Genomic DNA, 20,408 nt, shown 5'->3' on the forward strand with positions numbered 1-20,408 from the left:
AAATATTTAACTGGTAGCTAAGTCCTTAATGTTGATGAGTGAGCGGCTTAATTACCTCTTTAATACCAAATGAAGATAAGAGGAAGCATAAGACATAATCTTGGTGGAGGCATTTCAACGTAGATAGGAACATGTTGTGCAAGTGGATTTATTAGACTAGAGAATAGCAAAATTTCTTGCTTGATTTTTATATTCCCTTTACAATGTATTTTTACTACGTCATCAAATTGTAATGGATGATATATCACAATCAAGTTTGGAATTACTCTACGTCAAGTCATAACATAGTTGTGATTGGTATCCATTACATTACATTACATTATGTTACATCTTTTGCATCATTAAGCGCCTTTTTTGTTCAATTTCTTTTACCACTTTTGTTTTATATTATATTTATTTTTCGCTCATACTCTCTTCAGTGAGAAAACCGTTGAATCATACGCCCCCTTGACCTAATCCCAAGTAATACTTTTCAGTGTTGGTCAGCTTCCATACGGTGGCTATGTTGCATGCAACCTTCGTGAGTCCCTTTTCCGTCGGTTTTTTTTTCTTGCGGGATTTTTCGTCGGATTTTTGAATGCATGATTTTTCGTCGGATTGTCGTGGTTTCCTTATACGTGTTTGATTGAAGCATTAGCCAGATGTGTGTTGCACGTGTGAAATATGCACCCATTGTGGGCATTATTGTCGCTATGCTCGCGTTGCCTGGTGGATGGGCCGAGCCCAATAGGGGTTCCTCGGCTATATTTTTTATTTGCTTCTTCTTATTTGCCTAACAAAATGCTTCTTTTCTTTTCTTTTGATTTATTTGTTCCTTTTTCACCATCGTTCTTGTCTCCAATTTTAGTTTTTCTGTTCTTGTTGGTTTTTATATTCGTGTCATTTAACTTTTCCCTTTTTATGTCAATATCTGAATAGTTTTTAGGAATATAAGAATATTTTTATATAGATTAACATATTTTTCATGTACATGAACATTACACGCCATAAACATTCAAAACAAGTATGGGCATTTTTAAGAATATAAAGGGATATATTTTTTCTACTGCATGAACATTTCTTTTCAACCACAATATTTTTAATACGTAAACATTTCTATTTTTACACATAATGCTTTTCTATTAATTACAACATTATTAGAAAGTAAATGTAAAAGGAAAAAACATCACTTTTAGTGGACAACGCTAGTGCCCGGCCCATTAGGCTTTCCTTTAGGCAAAGCTCCTGGTATATCTGATGGCACAACGATATACCTGATGGTATATCTGATGGCACAACAAGTTCTCAAAAATGAATCTGATTTATTTAGCCAAAAAAATATCTGATGGCACAACGATACGTAAAGGTAAAGTTGCTTACAACAAGCCCAGCAAAAGCCGCATTTTTCCTTTTTTTCTTTTCTTTTCACTTTCCTTTGTTATTTTGTACTATTCATTAATTTGAAAATACATTTTGCTTTTAAAAGATGATAAATTTTTGAAAAGGGATCTTGCATTTTTTAAATCATGTATTAAAAATATCAATGTATTTATCAAAAAATGGTTATATTTATTTTTAAACAGGGAAAAAGAAAGACATGAAGATATAGAAAAGAGAAAAATGAAAAGAAAAGGAAAAATCCTTTGAAGATTGGATATAAAACTGTCCGCCAAAAGGTTAAAGTAAAAAAGGCACACAAAATGTCCAAACATCGCCTCGACGATGTGCCCATAGAAAAGAGTTGGCTCGGGACAAAGAGTCCACCTATTTGAGGCTTTTTATGATGGTGCGTCAAATAGTTAGGATTTTTCTTGCGAGAAAATAGTCAGGATTGGGACCTCCTATTTCCCGTCTTCAACGCCGAGCTGTCGTTATAACAGGTTCAACGCTCACTCTACACCCTTTGACCACTATTTTTTTAGCGTGGCGCTCACTCATCTAAAAAACAGCTATTGGTGGCTTAGTAAAAAATTATATTGAGAAAATGTTTTATAACAACTTACAAAATTGAAATAAAAGACTAAAAGTGTATTTCAAGAATGTTCATTGTGTATCTAAAAAATGTTTATCATGTGTTAAAGGTACAATGTATACTGAAAAACCGTCATTTTTCCTTCAAGAAGTGTTGTGTACACAGTAGAAAATCGAATGAAAATTTAAAAATAATGGCTAATTATAAGATGTTCTATACTTTTTATGAATCGGATGTTTATAGACGCGCTTTAGTGTGTTTGTTCACTCATTTTAGTCTGTATGTAATTCATATTGAAATATCCAAACATCTTATAATTGGTACGGAAGGGATATAATGACCTGAAAAAATAAAAGGGAAAATAAGACAAAAAATGAAAACCGGCGAATGAAGCTGGCCCAGAGTATTTACCGAGAAAAAAAATAACATTTTGCGTATAGGAGCAAGTAGTCCAATTTGTTGAAAAGTTGGGCTTTTCTCAACGATTAGGCCGTCGGCCGTGTGTCATCCAGCCCAGTTCGAGAAGAAGAACACGCGGCTGGACATCATCGTCTCCACACACCTCCACCTCACCTTTCTCCGGCTCAACCGCGCTACCATGACTTTCCCCATGGCCACCTCCACCGCCTCCACGGCCGCCGCCGCTTCCCTCCGCCTCCTCCCGGTGCCAGCCACCCCATCCTCCAGCACTCTCCGCTTCGCGCCCATCCTCCGCCGCGCGCCCCGCGCCCTCTTGTCCGTCTCCGCCCTCAGCAAGCTCTCCGAGGCGTCCCCCGTCCCCATCCCGCAGGAGCCCACCCAGACTTTGCCCGACGAGGACGCGCTTCCCCCTAGGCCCGGGGTCTACGGAGTCTTCGACCCCGCCGGGGACCTGCAGTTTCTCGGGATCTCGCGCAACGTCAGGGCCAGCGTCGAGGGGCACCGCAGAAAGGTGCCCGCTGACCTCTGCGCCTCCGTCAAGGTATACACAGTTACGCATCTCCCATTCAGTAGGATTTCATTTACATCATGGAACTGGATTGCGCAAAGGGTGTCCTGTAGTGTTTGATGATGAAGGCTTCTGAAGTGATCATGGTTTCTTCTCAACAAGTTTACCTTAAGGGTTGATTGCTATCCCACGGTCTTGCTATACACTTCTGCAAATGATTGCCCTGTCCCACGGTCTTGCTATACACACTTAATCACTAATGACTACGTATCAACTCCCAGTTATCTCTCTACACGTTTTGACATTGAGGGTGTGGCTAGGTCTCAGTCGACTGAGAAAAAGAAAAAACTGAAAAGAAAATTTTGCACGAATCTTAATGTAAGATCTCACAGATATAGCATCGACTGAGACTTTATTAAGTTTCAATCGACTGAGACTTAGCAAGACTGTTTGACATACTACTTGAGGATTTGATAACACTTATTTCTACAGGTTGCAATACCAGACGAGGAAACACCAGATAAAAGTGTCCTGACTAATGCCTGGAAATCATGGATGGAAGAATACATAGCAGCCACTGGCAAGGCGCCACCAGGGAATGTTGCCGGGAACCACACCTGGATCGGTCCTCCACAGAGACCTGCAGATTTGCGTTTGACTCCTGGTCGCCATGTTCAGCTAACTGTGCCACTTGAACAGTTGATTGATCGGTTAGTGAAGGAAAATAAAGTGGTTGCCTTCATCAAAGGATCAAGAAGTGCTCCCCAGTGTGGGTTCTCGCAAAGAGTGGTGGGGATCCTGGAGGCACATGGAGTGGATTTTGCATCCGTAGATATTCTTGATGAGGAGCACAACCATGGGTTGAGAGAGACCCTCAAGACCTACAGCAACTGGCCAACCTTCCCACAGGTTTTTGTTGGAGGAGAACTTGTGGGCGGATGTGATATTATTTCATCCATGGCTGAAAAGGGGGAGCTTGCTGCCCTATTTCAGAAATAGCACTCTCACCTTGGAGTTTAAGTAATGTTTTGTTTTATCAGGTGCAAAATGTGACCTTATCTCTTGTACTGTTGCAATAATGCTTAACTTATTGTAAGGCACAAAGTTCTTGGCTCAGAAACACGTTGATTCAATTTAGAAGAGGCGGCATTGTACTGTGAAACTTGCTGGTTGTTTTTGAGAGAGGGCTTAGCAAAGGTGGCTGTGTGTATTTTTGTGGTCGTTTCACATCTTGCACATGATACATTGTAGCTACATGAGAAAGTATGTGGTACATGAAGTGAGAAAATCGCTGGATTGAGTTCTAAGGTTCAACTCAGAAAAGTAAAATTATGATTGAAACTTGGAATATTTTTCTAGGTTCACTTCACAACTAGCTGATAACTGAGATGTTTCCTGTTGCCTCAGCACTTCCTTTATTTTTCTTCTTTCAAATTAGAAGAAAATAAAGCTATTTGCACTTCAAGTGTCAGTTGATTTATTGTCACTGTGCTCAAGAGTGTTCACAATGTTACCGAAGTGTTTGGATCTGTACAATGAGGAGTCAAGAGAGTAGTCTTTGTAGATTTCTGGAACAGATTGATTTTCTGTTAATGAACTTTACTATTGGAATAAGTAACAGAAGAGAAGCAGCAAGCTTTCCTGTACCATATGTTGGCTGGTTATCTGTATAACTCTACCAGAAGCAAATATAGCAGGTAAGCTCAACACTTGATGCAGATTATCTGAATATTAAAGAGAAGATATGTCAATCAATCTTTACTAGTTTAGGAAAGTTTCTACTGGAGGCAAGATATCTTCCAAGCATGATTTATTCAATTAATTCCAGAATCAGGGTAAGCAATGACTCAACCTGTATCTTCTTGATTCAGTTCTGAGCACTCCTGTTTTAACTTAAATCAGAATGGGTTCTCTATTGTTGCATTTTTGCTTTACTTTCTGCCATTACTAAAGAGTGTTTTTTTCTCCAGCAGAAGCCATCATAAATTTGCTGGGCCTTATGGTTAGGAGTTGGACGGATCGATGCCATCCACAATCACCAGGAAACTTCTGATGTCATGTTGCAGCAGACTGGCCAGTCATGCTGTGAGGACGAGCACTCTGTGCTGAATGCCCTCTTTGCAAGCCTTTTCCACTTCAAGGAAATTGATGGGATTTTGGACCTTTAGGCTAATCCTCGTAAGTCTTCTCTTCTTAAACATTTTACATTGATTTGTCACTTCTGATTTTTTATGCTTCTGCTGGGGGTGATGGTCGAGTCCAGGCGGTGGCGGCGGCGGTCTCTGTTGATGCTTAAATTTTTGATATATCGTATCTCCATGATTATTACCTTTTAGCTCGGCTGAATCTTAAGGAACATTTACATCACGTGATGATATGTCCAAGATACCGCCAATGATTTCGAAACCTAGGAAACGAGCCTAGCTTATTTGGTTGGAGGAGTGGATGTACAACCCCTCCGCCTGGCTTCAAGCTCGCATATATGCAGATTTAGGTTCCTATTTATACTGTAGGCCGTAGGGGTTTGGTCCTCTGTTTTTAAGGCGTCCCGCCTTGGACGCTTAGGCGACGCTTAGGCGATAAGGCGCCCCGCCAGCGCCTTACAAATATGCCCGCCTTAGGCGCTTAGGCGTCCGCCTTAGGCGCTTAGGCGTCGCCTAGGCGATAAGGCGCCCCCCCAGCGCCTTAGATCGCCTTACCGCCTTAAAAACATAGGTTTGGTCTACCTTACAGTTTTCTTTCAGAAAGATGATTTGGAACCTGTGCAAATATGATGTATAGATCATATGGGTAGTTCAATCTCATCTGAGAATTGCTTGGCTAAGGATATGTGAAACCAAAAAGGTTTGAGTGTTTGACTACACACTACTCAAAACTGAATTAACACACTGTTCCTTTAGTAATTTCATGGAGAAAAAACAACCTGGTTGGGCGAGGTATTTGAGAAGGACGAAGGATGCATGTTTCTGTAGATGCCTGGTGGGAGTGGCCTCATCTCAAATCGAAGCACCATTGTGTAGATTAGAAGGGACGAAGGACGAAGGATGCAGGTTTGTGCCGGGAGTGGCCTCATCTTGTTCCCCACCTGTCCCTTCTCTTGCTTGCATGCGTGCCTTCTTCTTCTTCTCTACCTTTTTGTTGTGTCTGTTAGGAGATAGATGTGCAGAGGGGCATGTGCTGATTATGAAAACATCTTGTTTCCTCCACAAACAGTAAATGGTGTGGCTATCCTGAATTAATGATCCGTGTTGCTTCCTTGCTGCTGCCATCTTTGGTCGATCTGGACATATCGACGATCATACGTTAACTGTCAACATATATAATTATTATCACGAAATAATCTGTGTAGATAGTTTCGTGTGGTTAACAAATTTGAACTCCTTAAGTTAGTACCTACGGATGTGTACAAAGTTACAGCTGATTGAGGAGGGGCCTGTTAAGTGTATCCATCTAACCATTTATTCATTAGGTACCGACTTCTTTACACTCCCTCACCCCAATGTAAACACAGTAATACTGTTTTGCTGTTAGATGCATATAGGTGTTTCATTGGGAGTTACCTTTCTTCTTTTGAAACAGCGAGTGCACCTTTTTGGAGTGAGATGTGATACTGATAGTGAAGGACTGCCAGCTAAACCTTAAAACTGTAACACGCACATGCACATGGATTTGTGCCTGCTTAATTTATCCGGTGATACTTAGGTTGATTGCATCTTAATGTAATTTTACAGACTCATCTACCTTTTCTGAATCTTAGGTAATGTTTACATCATGTGATGATATGTCAAGGACATAACCAGTGGCGGAGCTTCAAAGAAAAAGTTGGGCGGGCCACACTAAAGAAAAGCACAAATTTTTTAGACATTAGTCACTACTCGGTCCCTTTTGTTTTCATTGAATTTTAACAAACAGTTACCAGCGAGCTACTCACTGGCACGATACCATCTTTTACCTTGTTTCAATAAACTTCATACACTCAAATGCATTCAACAAAAGAATATAAAGCATTAGGTATGAACATCCGCTGATTCACAAGGGAAAAATATCTTCTTCTATTGACACCTATGAATAACTAATAAAATGCGTTAATTGTGCTCAGTACAACCAATGGAATACCGTCTTCTGCGTGTGCGTGCGTTCGTGAGGATGCTGTGCGATCTGTGCGTGTGTGAGTAGGAGGGGCTGGCTGTGCGACGCGCCGATGCCTGTGCGGGATGCCGGCGGCGGCGGTAGTCATGGGCGGCTGCGTGTGGCTCATCCTGCTCTGTGCACTCGTGTGAGATTGGAGGCTTACTCGATGTGGTTGACTGGCCAAGAAGTGCAGCATAGGTATAGAAAAACAACAGAAATCCTGGGCGGGCCATGGCCCGGTTTGGCCCCAAGGAAGCTCCGCCCCTGGACATAACTATAAATTTTATGATATATAGAAGCATCATACTTACTATACATGTAGTTTATCTTTCCTCTGAGAGTTGCTATGTTAAGAATATGTGGGGACAATAAGCTTAACTATGAATCCCTCAAAACAGACGGGGTTGCAGTTGCACACCGTTTTTTCTTCGCGATTTTGTACATGAGCAAATTTAGGTTAGATCCATTCCCCACAGGGAGATGTATTATGTACTCCTCAAAGAGAGAAACTACAAGCAGATAAAAGCCTTGTGCTAGGAGTAGGAGGTATTCATAAAGGTAGAGGGATTTATTGCCACAGTATTTTGTTTCCAGAGATGGTTTAGTCGTTCTGGAGTAGTTGATGGCATCCAGAAGGCATCAAGAATATGGTGTTTGTTCTACCCTACGAGATGGATCCTTCCTGATGCATACACACACGCCTTGTTCTTATCCACCTTTTTGTTTGACCACTAGGGGTGTACTAGGAGCACGAGTTGATCAATGAATCATCTTGTTCCTTACACAAGCGGTCCAGAAAGCAGCCAATGCCGTGCCTATCTCAAGTCCATGGTTTTGTTTTCTTTCCTGCTACTGCAATCTTTATTCAACGTGGACATAAGAATGATCATATGATAAAATGTGAATAGTTATTATCGCTGTACTACTTGTAAACAGTTCCGTGTGGTGAACAGATTCTTAGGATTAACAAATCCAACATGTTAGTCCTTGCGTACGTGCACAAAGTTTTAGCCGATTGAGAGTGTCTATAGAAAGTTTGTTGGTTGTATCCATCTAGATCATTATTAGTTGCTGACTTAATATTTCCCATCCCATCCATGAATAGAGCTATGGTGCTGTATTACTATTAGATTCATGCATTCCACTTTCGTTGGTAATTAGCTTTTTTAAAATTCTACATGTACCTTTTTGGAGCGATACATGATACTGGTAGTGAGGTTATCACACACTAAGAGAAAGCTTCACGCTTAGAAAGCGACTAACTTGGGATTTGCTTGGCTTCCTTCCTAAAGCGACTAGGATTTCCCTGGCTTCCTTCCTAGTCTGGCAATATTTTCTTGTGCACACACACCAGACTTGTTACATGGATTTGTGACTTTTGGTTGCATTTTTACAGGGTTGCGTATGGGGGTTTCTCTTGTGTTTCTCAATTTAAGATTGGATCCCCGGAGGAGATATACGCACCGACAGAAAGGAGCAACTGGAACTAGAAGTACAGAAAACCTCTCACACACCAAGAGAAGATAGATATATTCGACAAAGGAAGAAGTTAGATTGCCAACATAGTTTTTTTTCCATTCCAGAGATGGATTGTCGGCCTGGAAGAGCCAATGGCGGCCAACCATAGAGGCCCAAGAATATGTTCTTGTGCTTACAGGCACGTCTTCTTGTCCATCTTTTAGGGGAGGATGGCCCGGTTTGGTTAGGGAAGAAACCATCGTGTTCCATGCACAAACAGCAAATGCCGGCCGTGCCTATCCCGAATTCATGATCTTTTCTGTTCTGTCGGTGCAATCTTGGGCCGATCTGTGCGTAGATGGACGGAGTTTTTGTCAAATGTCAACGTAAAATCGTTTTCAAATTGAATGAGCTGTTAATGTTCCTTGCAGAGGCGCGGAAAGGATCAGCCGGCCGGTGGAGGTGCTACGGAGCGAGGGGAGGGAGATGTCGCTGTTGATTGTATATATCTAGGAAGCATTTATTATTTAGTAGTTGCCGACTGGTTTGCTTCAGATTTCCCATCGAATCTGTAGGCGTAGAACTAGTGCTGTAGACAGATATAGATAGATGCATGTGTTGTTCATCGGAAAGTTGTTTTTCCTAGCTTGCCTAGGTAGCGTCCACTGTTAGGAGTGGACGTTGATAATGACGGTTTGTATCAACGCTGCAAGCAAGCTGCCGGCTGTAGAAAAAACGATGGGTCATCTCCTCTCAAAGGGATTTTAACTTAAATGGTTGGTTTTCGAATTTTAAAAATTCCGGCTCGATGGAGCCCGGTAGCCGGAAACCCTCGCTCGGGATCTCGCGTTTTTCCCCCCCTTCTTCTGAGGACATGCTCTCATCGTATCCTAAAAGGGTCCTAAACTCTGGCAGGCAGAAGCGCCATCAAAACTTGACTTTGCACGACCGATGGGTCTTTTTGGCACGAGTCTTCATCACCACGACGAGTCCCACTCCTGTACTGCAATGACTTGACTTTGCCACGGGAGTCTTCACCGCCGGACGACCAGTCTGAATTAGAGAAGTCATATGGGACGAGCAGTCTGAATTAGAGAAATCTTCACCACACGTCAAGAAAAAAAAGGAGTAGCAAGCCAAGCCAAGCCTTCACCGCGGGCGGGCGAGAGGTCCTCTGCTTTCTCTGCATGAGAGAAGAAATATGAGACACGTTTGGTTGCCCGCATCTAATTTGGCCTGTTTAGTTGGCTGCGCTTATAGTACCAACAAACACTGCACTTTCCCGCTAGACCGTTAGGGCATCTCCAGCTGTTGCCCCCCCAGGACGCATACAAATCGCCCCCTGGGGGCGAGCCGACGATGCACTCGGCGCTGGGGGTGGTTTTGCGCCCAGTCGTCGCCCCCAAGCGCCGAAATTGGCCCACTTTGCAGCCCAATTTCGACGAATAAACGGCCCATATGGGCGAGAATAGGCCCATATTCGGCGTGGTTTCGCCGTGTCTCGGCGTTTAATTATCAACACAATTATTCCTTATCACATATTTCATCACAGAAAAATCAAATACTTCAACAAAATACTACAGCAACAAATAGTTCAATACAAATTATATAGTTCAACAAATAAAAACTCGTACTTCATCACGCGGCGTCCCCCTTGAGCATTCATAGGTGCTCAATCAGATCTTTCTGCAATTGATGATGCACCTGTGGGTCTCGGATCTCCTGACGCATAGAGATAGGCAGTCCAAGTTGACGGTAGCTGGTGATCAACTTCGGCTAGAGGACCCTGCCTGTAGTATGGTTCAGTGTCAAACACTGGGTCTTCTTGCTCGCTCTCGATGATCATGTTGTGCAAGATGACACAGCAAGTCATGAACACCTTGCGCTCGGTGGGCGTGTACCCGCCGTTAAACCGTGCCTCCGCGGCCGAAAACGGCGGCCGAAAACGCCCAGCTGCTGCGGGAGGGGCTGCCGCGGCGAAGCGCTGCTATTTTCTGGCGGGGAATGGCTATCTAGCGGAGTAGGCCGGCGGCCGTCGTCGGGATATAGCTAGTGGTGACCGAGGGCGCGGGGGGTGCGAGGCGAGTCGGGGGAAGAAAACCTTGACTTTTCCCCTGTCGGTGTGGGCTAGGCGTGCTTTTCCCTAGCGCCGGAGCCCCCAACGGCTCTCCAGCGCGCCGGGTTCGGCCTGTGACCGCCGGGCGGAAAAAAGGTCCGAACCGGCGATTTTCGGCGTCCTGGGGGCGCGACTGGGCCGTTTTTTCGGCGCCGGCGCCAAAAAAGTGGCCTGGGGGGCCTGTTGGGGGCGCGGCTGGAGATGCCCTTAGGAACGGTTGAATCTGCCGTTTTCAGCGAGCTAGGATGAGTTGAGCCACATCGAACGCACGTGATGGGTCCTCTTGCAAGAGAGGATGCGAGCTAGTATACAACCTTTTAGGTGGTTTCTTATGCTACCTCCGCCAAGCTTCTTCTCTAATCTACTTTCCTTCGGCACTTTTAATGTACACAATGGTGTTTCGGTTTGAGATAAGGTCTAAACGAAAAAAAGCATATCAATATTGCGGTTCCATTTAGGCGATCGGTTCATGATTTTAATCATTGTAAGTGCTTAATTTTATGTTCATGTTTAGAGCTATTTTGGGCGAATTTTGTCAAATTCATCGCGAGTGTTTGACCACTTGAAATTTCTTTTGACCAGTAGTTTCATCTCACGGTTTCACACAACTTTCGTGTTGCATTTTTTCTGTTCCGATGATCGTAGACGACTAGATCTATATCTTGTTCACGGACTGTATATATGCATATGCGTGTGTGTTTTAATCACACTCCTTAATCTGTTTCGGCTAGTCCATTCTAATCTTTCCTCTCAGCCTCCTCGCATGCGTCCTACTACACCGGCGTTGTTCCTTTCGGTCTCCTCTCTCGCGTTGTCCTACACTGACACCGCCATGACGCGCACACTACATTTCTCCACCCTGTCCTCTACCTGAGCGCCCTCCTATTCATCCCTCCCCACGGACTTTCTCTGCGGCAGCGACGCTATCAACTAGTTCACTGCGGCCTCCGTCCACCACAGTCGCCGAGGCACCTAGTGTAACTCTGTGTCATGTGTAGCTGTTAACTTTTAATCATGTCTATGCAATCAAACACCGTGTGTTGAGTATATGTGTTGTGCATACCTGTATATTTGACCCACCTCCTAGTTGCTTTGTATAGTTGAGGTCATTGCCCACCTTTGTATATCATATATACGTGCCTTTGCACATGAGCAATACATCGTGCAATTCATACATCATATATGGTATCAATTTTCCGGGTTAAACCCTAGCTTCCGCCCCGTCGCCACCGCGCGTCCTCATCGCGCCGCCGCCGACCAGCTGCCTCCGCCTGCACGTCTTCCCGCGCTCGCCGCCGCCGCTTCCCCTCTCTCCCTGCCGCCGCGCTTCCCCTCCCCTACCCGCGCCGCCACCTACACACCTCCTGCCGCCGCCCACCCGCACCCGAGCGCCGCCGCCCTCCTAGCCGCTGCTTCCCTCCCCTTCGCCCGACCGAACCCCCTCCCGAGAGCCACCACCACCCCGCGTCGACCCTTCGCTGCCGCCGACCCGCCGCCCCCACCCGCACCAAACCCTAACTCGCGCCACCCCGAGCCGACCCTAGCCGTCATGTTGTCCGTCACGTCATCTGCGTCCACCAACTCCAACCCGTTCACCGACGACAACCCTCCCGACGTCAATGACATCCGCAACCTGAACATCTACGAGCGGGTGTCGGTTCATCTCTCCCAGACGAACTCCTCCTACTATACGTGGAAGACGTATTTCTCCCTCGTGTTCCGGGAGTACCACCTCGTCGACCATGTGGACGGCTCTGTCGACTCCAGCCTCGTCCCCGAGTTCCATGACTGGTCCACCATCGACACCACGATCATCCAATGGTTCTTCCTCACCATCTCGTCGGACCTCTTTCAGACGGTCGTGCAAGACGGTGATGACGCCCACGCCGTGTGGATCAAGCTGAACGGGCTCTTCACCGACAATCAACTCCAACGTCATGTATTTTTGCAGCAAGAGTTTTTTGGGTGCCACCAGGACAACTCCTCTGTCGGCGACTACTGTCGCCGTCTCAAGACCCTTGCTGACGAGCTCCATGATATTGGCGTGAAGATCGATGATGACCTCCTCCTCAGCACGCTCACCGCCGGGCTCAACGAGGACTTCAGCAACGCCGCGGCGAACCTCACCCTCATCCCTGAGCCGTCCTTCGCCAAGTTCGTTGCGTACCTTCGCTTGGAGGAGCGGTGGATGAAGCAGGTGAAGGCGCGGGCCATCCACACCACCCTCGTCGCCGGCACCACCCGCGGCGGGCCCCCGACGCCTCCCGCCGCCCCGGCTGCGCCACCAGGCGCCCTACCCGGCGCCATCACCGCCGTACCCCGCGCGCCCCAGCAGTTGGGCCTACTCCCGCTCTCGTATGGGCCGCCCGCACCTACCGCCCCTCCCGCCGAACGGCGCCGCGGGGGGCGGCGCGGTGGCTGCCGAGTCGGTCAGCAACAGCAACAGGGAGCCGGCCAACCCCGTTAGCAACAACAACAACAGCTCCAGGTGCCTCCCCCGTGGGCCTCCGGCTACAAACCATGGACCAGTGTCGTTCATGCCTACACCATGCCGGTTCCACGGGCCCTTGCACCGACGCTTCTCGTGCCGCGCCCGCCGGCGCATCAGGCGTACTACGCGGCTCCGCAGCCCTATGGAGGGTACCCACCGCCGCAGCTGAGCGGCGGCTACGGCCTAGCGATGACGCCTCTGTCCCCCTCGCCGGTGCCTTGGGATCCAGTGCTCCTCACCGCGCTACACATCGCCCCTACGCCGAACAACTACACTGGAGGCGGTGATTGGTACATGGACACCGGGGCAACGACTCACATGTTCACTCATCCTGGTAATCTTGCCTCCTTCACTCCCGTCATCACCCGACCGCCGCATCATTGTCGGCTACGGTTCCACACTTCCTATCACACACGTCGGGCACACTTCTTTTCCTTCTAATTCCATGCCTTTATCTTTGTCTAACATACTTGTGTATCCTCATCTTATTAAGAATCTTATTTCTGTTCATTGTTTCACTCGTGAAAATCCTGTCATTGTTGAATTTGAAGAGCTTGGTTTTGTGTTAAGGACGCTCGAACAAGGATGGTACTCCACCGATGTGACAGCCTCGACGAGCTCTATCCAGTGCATTCGCCTTCATCCACCCCACTGCACCGCTTGCTCTCTCCGCCGACGTCGATCTCTGGCATGCTCGCTTGGGTCATCCCAACCCCGTCACACTTCATCATATTATTAGGAGTTTCAGTTTCAGTTGTAATAAGATCGAGGATCACACTTGTCATGCCTGTCGAGTCGGCAAACATGTTCACCTTCCGTTTAATAACTCCACCACCATTGCTTCTTTTCCCTTTCAGTTAATTCATAGCAATGTGTGGACCTCTCTGGTTCCTAGTAATTCGAGCTACTTATATTATCTAGTTATTCTTGATGATTATTTTCATTATGTGTGGACCTTTCCTTTGCGATGAGAGTCGGATGCACTCTCCACGTTGACGGCTTTTTACTCCTATGTCAGCACGCAGTTTGGGCATCCCATTCTTGCTTTTCAGACTGACAATTGAAAAGAGTCCGACAACCTTGCTTTTCGCACCTTTTTGTCGCACCATGGCACAATTTTTGGTCTCACATGCCCGTATACTTCACAGCAGAATGGTCGAGTTGAACACGTCCTTCGCACTCTGAATGACTGCATTCGCGCGCTCCTGTTCCATGCTAATGTTCCGCCTGGCTTCTGGCCGGACGCACTCGCTACCGCTTCACTTCTCCTTAACCTTCGACCCTGCCGCCCACGGTGGAACTACGCACCTCACCACCTTCTCTCTGGTACGCCACCGTCTTATGATGGTTTGCGTATTTTTGGGTGCCTTTGCTATCCTAGCACTGCCGACACTGCTCCTCACAAACTTACACCATGTTCTATTGCATGCATCTTTATCGGCTATCCTTCTAATTCCAAGGGTTATCGGTGCTACAATCCCATCTCCCACTGTGTGTTCACCTCCCGAAACATTTACTTTGTTGAGCATGTGTTTCCGTTTCAACAGGTATCCCCGGTAGCTCCTCCCGCCACTGGTGACGTGGGAGCCTCGATGCCTCTCCCAGGGCGTTCGCGCGACGCCCTCGGCCCGCCCCTGGCTTTGAGGCGCGTCACCTGCTGGCGCCTCCTTTGCCCGCTGCGATGGTGCCCGCGGCTACGACGCCCCCTCCTCCCGGGTCCTCGGTGCCCGAGCCCACGACCTTGGCGCCCGCGGCCCCTGCGTCGGCTGCCTTGGCGCCCGCGGCTAGGGCTGGAAAAAAAGCTCGAAGCTCGCGAGCTAAACAAGTAGCTCGTGACTCGGCTCGAATCGACTCGAACTCGAAGAATAACGAGTCAAGCCGAGCTTTAGTTTAAGATCGTTTATGGACCAAGTTAAACTAGCCAATCTCACGAGTACTCGTGTAACTCGTTAGGCTCGATACAATAGATCAGCCACTCCCAATGCAAAGAAAGATCAGCCACTAAACAACCTACGTCCAAGGCACACAACCCAAGGCCAAGCAGTTGAAGGCCTAGCCTCCTAGGAGACTCACGCGTTACAAGAAAATTGCAATTATTTAGTGATATATATGTTTAATATATACATAATAATTTTTATCATATTTGAGGGCTTTATGTTTATATCTTAAACGAGCTAAACAAGCTAAACGAGCCAGCTCCCGAGTTATACGAGTCGAGCCAATCTTCGGTTTGAGCTTGTTATAGTAACGAGTCGAGTCGAGCTAGCTCGTTAATGAAACGAGCTCTAGCGAGTCGAGCCGAGCCGGCTCGACTCGGCTCGAATTCCAGCCCTACCCGCGGCCTCAGCGCCTACTGCCTCGGCGCCTGAGGCCCTCGCGCCTGCCTCGGCGCCCGTGGCCCCCGCGCCCGCCGCCTCAGCGCCCGCGGTCCCGACGCTTTCCCCGTCTGCGCCCTCGATGGCCCCGGCGCTTTCCCTGTCTGCACCCTCGACGGCTCTGGTGACTGCGGCCAAGCCATCCGTGGTCGGTCTGGTCACCCGCGCTGGTACGAGCATATTTCACCCGAGTTCACGCTACACTTCGGATGACTACGTCCACGCGGCATCCACCTCTACGCCATCACCATTGTCGTTCTCCGTTCGAGCCACTCTTCATGACCCGCTCTGGATGGCTGCGATGCAAGAGGATTTTGATGCCTTGCTGCGCAACCGGACGTGGCAGCTTGTTCCCTGTCCTTGCCACGCCAACGTGATTACCGGGAAGTGGGTCTTCAAACACAAGCTCTGTCCTCATGGTACCCTTGATCGCTATAAAGCGCGCTGGGTTGTTCGTGGCTTCAGGCAACATGCTAGCATCGACTTCACCGACACCTTCGCTCCGGTTATTAAGCCCGGCACGATTCACACGGTTCTTCACCTTGCGGTCTCCCATGCTTGGCCGGTGCACCAGATGGACGTCTCCAACGCCTTCCTTCATGGTCACCTTGAGGAGCAGGCCTTCTGCCAGCAGCCTACGAGGTTTGTCGATCCAACACTTCTCGACCACGTGTGCCTGCTTTCGTAGTCTTTGTACGGACTCAAGCAAGCTCCGGGCGCCTGGTACCAGCGCATCGCGGCATTTCTACACCAACTCGGGTTTCGCTCCACCCGCTCGGATGCATTGCTCTTCGTCTTTCACCAGGGCTCCGACACGACATAATTGCTCCTTTATGTCGACGACATCATCCTGACGGCATGTATGGCTGGTCTTCTCAGTCAGCTCACTGCACGTCTTCGCGCTGAGTTCGCCATCAAGGACTTGGGTCCTTTGCACTACTTTCTCGGTGTTGATGTGGTGCGGCGTCCGAATGGCTTCTTCCTTCATCAACGGAAGTACGCTCATGAGCTCCTGGATCGTGCTAGCATGCTTAACTGCAAGCCCGCCGCTACGCCTGTTGATACGAAGCCCAAGCTTTCTGCCACAGATGGTTCTCCTGCTTCGGATGCTGCATTCTACTGGTCTATCGTTGGTGCTCTCCAATACCTAACTCTGACTCGATCGGAGATGCAGTATGCCGTTCAATAGGTGTGTCTGCATATGCATGCTCCTTGGGCTGTTCCCTGGGCCATTGTCAAGCGGATTCTCCGCTATGTCTGTGGCACTATGGACCTTTGCGTCACGCTCCACGCCTCCGCCCTTACCGCCTACTCCGATGCAGACTGGGTGGGCTGCCCTGACACTTGTCACTCCACCTCGGGCTATTGTGTCTTCCTTGGACCCTAGCTCATCTCGTGGTCGTCCAAGCGGCAGCCTACAGTCTCTCTCTCCAGTGCCGAGGCTGAGTATCGTGTTGTGGCCAACGTCATTGCCGAGTGATCGTGGCTTCGCCAACTGCTTCAGGAGCTCTCTTTCCCTGTGGATCGTGCTACGGTGGTCTACTGCGACAATGTTTCGGCGGTCTACCGCTCCGCTAACCCGGTACATCATCGTCGGACCAAGCATATTGAGTTGGATATTCATTTTGTTCGGGAACAGGTGGCTCTTGGCCATATTCGTGTTTTACACGTTCCTACTTCTCAACAATTTGCAGATATCATGACCTCACCGCCGACACCGCCCTCACCGCATACTCCGATGCAGACTAGGTGGGCTGCCCTGACACTCGTCGCTCCACCTCGGGCTATTGTGTCTTCCTTGGACCCTCGCTCATCTCGTGGTCATCGAAGCGGCAGCCTACAGTCTCTCGCTCTAGTGCTAAGGCTGAGTATCGTGTTGTGGCCAACGTCGTCGCGGAGTGCTCGTGGCTTCGCCAGCTGCTTTAGGAGCTCTCTTTGAAGGAAATATGCCCTAGAGGCAATAATAAAGTTGTTATTTCATATTTCCTTATATCATGATAAATGTTTATTATTCATGCTAGAATTGTATTAACCGGAAACTTGATACATGTGTGAATATATAGACAAAACACCGTGTCCCTGGTATGCCTCTACTAGACTAGCTCGTTGATAAAAATGGTTAAGTTTCCTAGCCATGGACATGAGTTGTCATTTGATGAATGGGATCACATCATTAGTGGGATGATGTGATGGACAAGGCCCATCCGTTAGCTTAGCATAATGATCGTTCAGTTTTATTGCTACTGCTTTCTTCATGCCAAATACATATTCCTCAGACTATGAGATTATGCAACTCCTGGACACCGGAGGAATACCTTGTGTGCTATCAAATGTCACAATGTAACTGGGTGATTATAAAGATGCACTACAGGTATCTCCGAAGGTGTTTGTTGGGTTGGCATAGATCGAGATTAGGATTTGTCACTCCGACTATCGGGGAGGTATCCCTGGGCCCTCTTGATAATGCACAACATATGAAGCCGTGCAGGCAATGTGACTAATGAGTTATTTGCAGGATGATGCATTACGGAACGAGTAAAGAGACTTGCCGGTAATGAGACTGAACTAGGTATGAAGATACCAACGATCGAATCTCGGGCAAGTAACATACCGATGACAAAGGGAATAACGTATGTTGACATTACGGTTCAACCGATAAAGATCTTCGTAGAATATGTGAGAACCAATATGAGCATCCAGGTTCCGCTATTGGTTATTGACCGGAGAGGTGTCTCGGTCATGTCTACATAATTCTCGAGCCCGTGGGGTCCGCACGCTTAACGTTCGATGACAGTATGTATTATATGAGTTATGTGTTTTGGTGACCGAAGGTTGTTCGGAGTCCCGGATGAGATCACGAACATGACGAGGAGTCTCGAAATAGTCGCGAGGTAAAGACTGATATATTGGACGATAGTATTCGGAAACCAGAATAGTTCTGGAGCGTTTCGAGTATTTATTGGAGTACTGAGTGGTTACCGGAACCTCCCGGGGGAAGTAATGTGCCATATGGGGCATAGGGGAGATGCAAGGCAGCCCACAAGGTGGTGCCCCCCATGCGAAGCCTTGCACGGATCACTTCACCATCATCGTCACCACACCGTCATGCTGACGAAACTCTCCCTCGACACTTTCCTGGATCAAGAGTTTGAGGGACGTCATCGAGCTGAACGTGCGCAGAACTCGGAGGTACCGTACGTTTGGTGCTTGATCAGTTGAATCGAGAACACGTTCGACTATATCAACCGCGTTAAGCTAACGCTTCCGCTTTCCGTCTACGAGGGTACGTGGACACACTCTCCCCCTCTCGTTGCTATGCATCTCCTAAATAGATCTTGCTTGAGTGTAGGAATTTTTTTGAAATTGCATGCTACGTTTCCCAACACTCTTGCCCTGTGGATCGTGCTACGGTGGTCTACTGCGACAATGTTTTGGCGGTCTACCTCTCCGCTAACCCGGTACATCATCGTCGGACCAAGCATATTGAGTTGGATATTCATTTTGTTCGGGAACAGGTGGCTCTTGGCCATATTCATGTTGTACACATTCCTACTTCCCAACAGTTTACAGATATCATGACCAAGGGCTTGCCTACGGCGTCATTTGATGAGTTTCGGTCCAGTCTTTGCGTCAGCAGCGGTGCCGCTTTGACTGCGGGAGGGTGTTGAGTATATGTGTTGTGCATACCTGTGTATTGGGCCCACCTCCTAGTTGCTTTGTATAGTTGAGGTCGTGGCCCACCTTTGTACATCATATATACGTTCCTTTGCACATGAGCAATACATCGTGCAATTCATACATCATACACCGTGTACTTGCATTAGGCCAACCAACACACACAACCAAACGGCGGGCAAAAATTGCTCTCCCAATGCAGTCATCCTACATGCATGCAACCAAACGATGTGCAGATGATGATTTTTTGCTTGTATTTTCCAACTATGCCCAACTGGGACAAGTATGCAAGGGACCAAAAAATGACGCAGGTAACCAAAAACGTCCATGGACATCTCCAACACTGACTGTCAAATTGGACAATGTATCCGTCCACGCACAGTGATGCGTGAGCCGGCCATCCAACCGTGCATTCATTCATTTCTTCAAAATTTTGAATAAACTGGCTGAAATACATGCAAACCGAATGATTTTCATCTAAACTGGAGCACATTCATTACATTTTTATTTCGCTAGAATAAGCAACCGGACCTAAACCTAGTCTAAATCTATGGCGGCACCCATCCTCCAAGTCATTGTTCCCCTACAACATTGGTCGTGTCCATGTCCGGTGGAGATGAGACCTGCCAAGTGAAGGTATGGTCGTCGGCGAGGAGTAGAACATGGGACATGGACGGGCCCACTTGAGACTCGAGGCCTCGCGCGCCTCCCATGCTCTACTCCTCCTCGTCAGGGTCTACGACCTGCCCATTGCCGATGGATGTGAGATCAATGATGGATGTGGACGGGGTTGCACGCTCGTCGTGCCACCGACGCCAATGAAGTGTTGTTGGCGGCGCAAAGGATGCGCAACTGCTGGCGTTCTCATCCGTGATCGGCGATGCCTCCATGTCGTGCTGCACCATGCCCATGTTGAAAGCGGAGTGAGCACACGCAGCCTCATAGAGCACCTGCTGATCGGCGATGAATTTCGGGTTCTACCCCACCATGGCCGCCATAGGCTCCTCGCCCGCTCGCTCGCCGTAGATTTGACCATACGCCAGCCGGTGCTTCTCGAGAAGGGAGAGGTTGTACCGTTGCTTCTCCTGCGTCTGCCAGAACACTGACAATGGTGGTCGCGTCGGCTGCTCCTCCGCCATGGCGTCGTTGGAGTGCATCTGCGCATGCTCCATGGTCAAGCTTGCATGGACTGACACGGGCAGAGGCGCCAAGTCATCGTCAGAGCTCGTCTCCATCGTCAGGTCATCGTCAGAGACCTCCCAGGAGCTGGCTGACATGCCGAC

General features: G+C 48.0%; 1 protein-coding gene across 1 annotated transcript; it reads left to right on the forward strand.

The window, feature by feature from the left end:
• Positions 1 to 2,489: 2,489 nt before the first annotated feature.
• LOC119308531 (monothiol glutaredoxin-S12, chloroplastic-like) lies at positions 2,490 to 4,041 on the forward strand. Its single transcript, XM_037584660.1, has 2 exons — positions 2,490 to 2,912; positions 3,372 to 4,041. Exons 1-2 carry the CDS (start codon positions 2,550 to 2,552, stop codon positions 3,876 to 3,878), a joined length of 870 nt encoding a protein of 289 aa, XP_037440557.1. The 5' UTR covers positions 2,490 to 2,549; the 3' UTR covers positions 3,879 to 4,041.
• The last annotated feature ends 16,367 nt before the right edge of the window (positions 4,042 to 20,408 follow it).

This window comes from Triticum dicoccoides, chromosome 5B (assembly GCF_002162155.2).
Source record: "Triticum dicoccoides isolate Atlit2015 ecotype Zavitan chromosome 5B, WEW_v2.0, whole genome shotgun sequence".
Taxonomy (NCBI): Eukaryota; Viridiplantae; Streptophyta; class Magnoliopsida; order Poales; family Poaceae; genus Triticum; species Triticum dicoccoides.

Bases quoted from the DNA above. Each gene is read 5' to 3' on its own strand.
- LOC119308531 (XM_037584660.1), top strand. From the start codon at position 2,550: ATGACTTTCCCCATGGCCACCTCCACCGCCTCCACGGCCGCCGCCGCT. The intron at 2,913-3,371 runs GTATACACAGTT...TTATTTCTACAG, and splicing joins ACCTCTGCGCCTCCGTCAAG to GTTGCAATACCAGACGAGGA.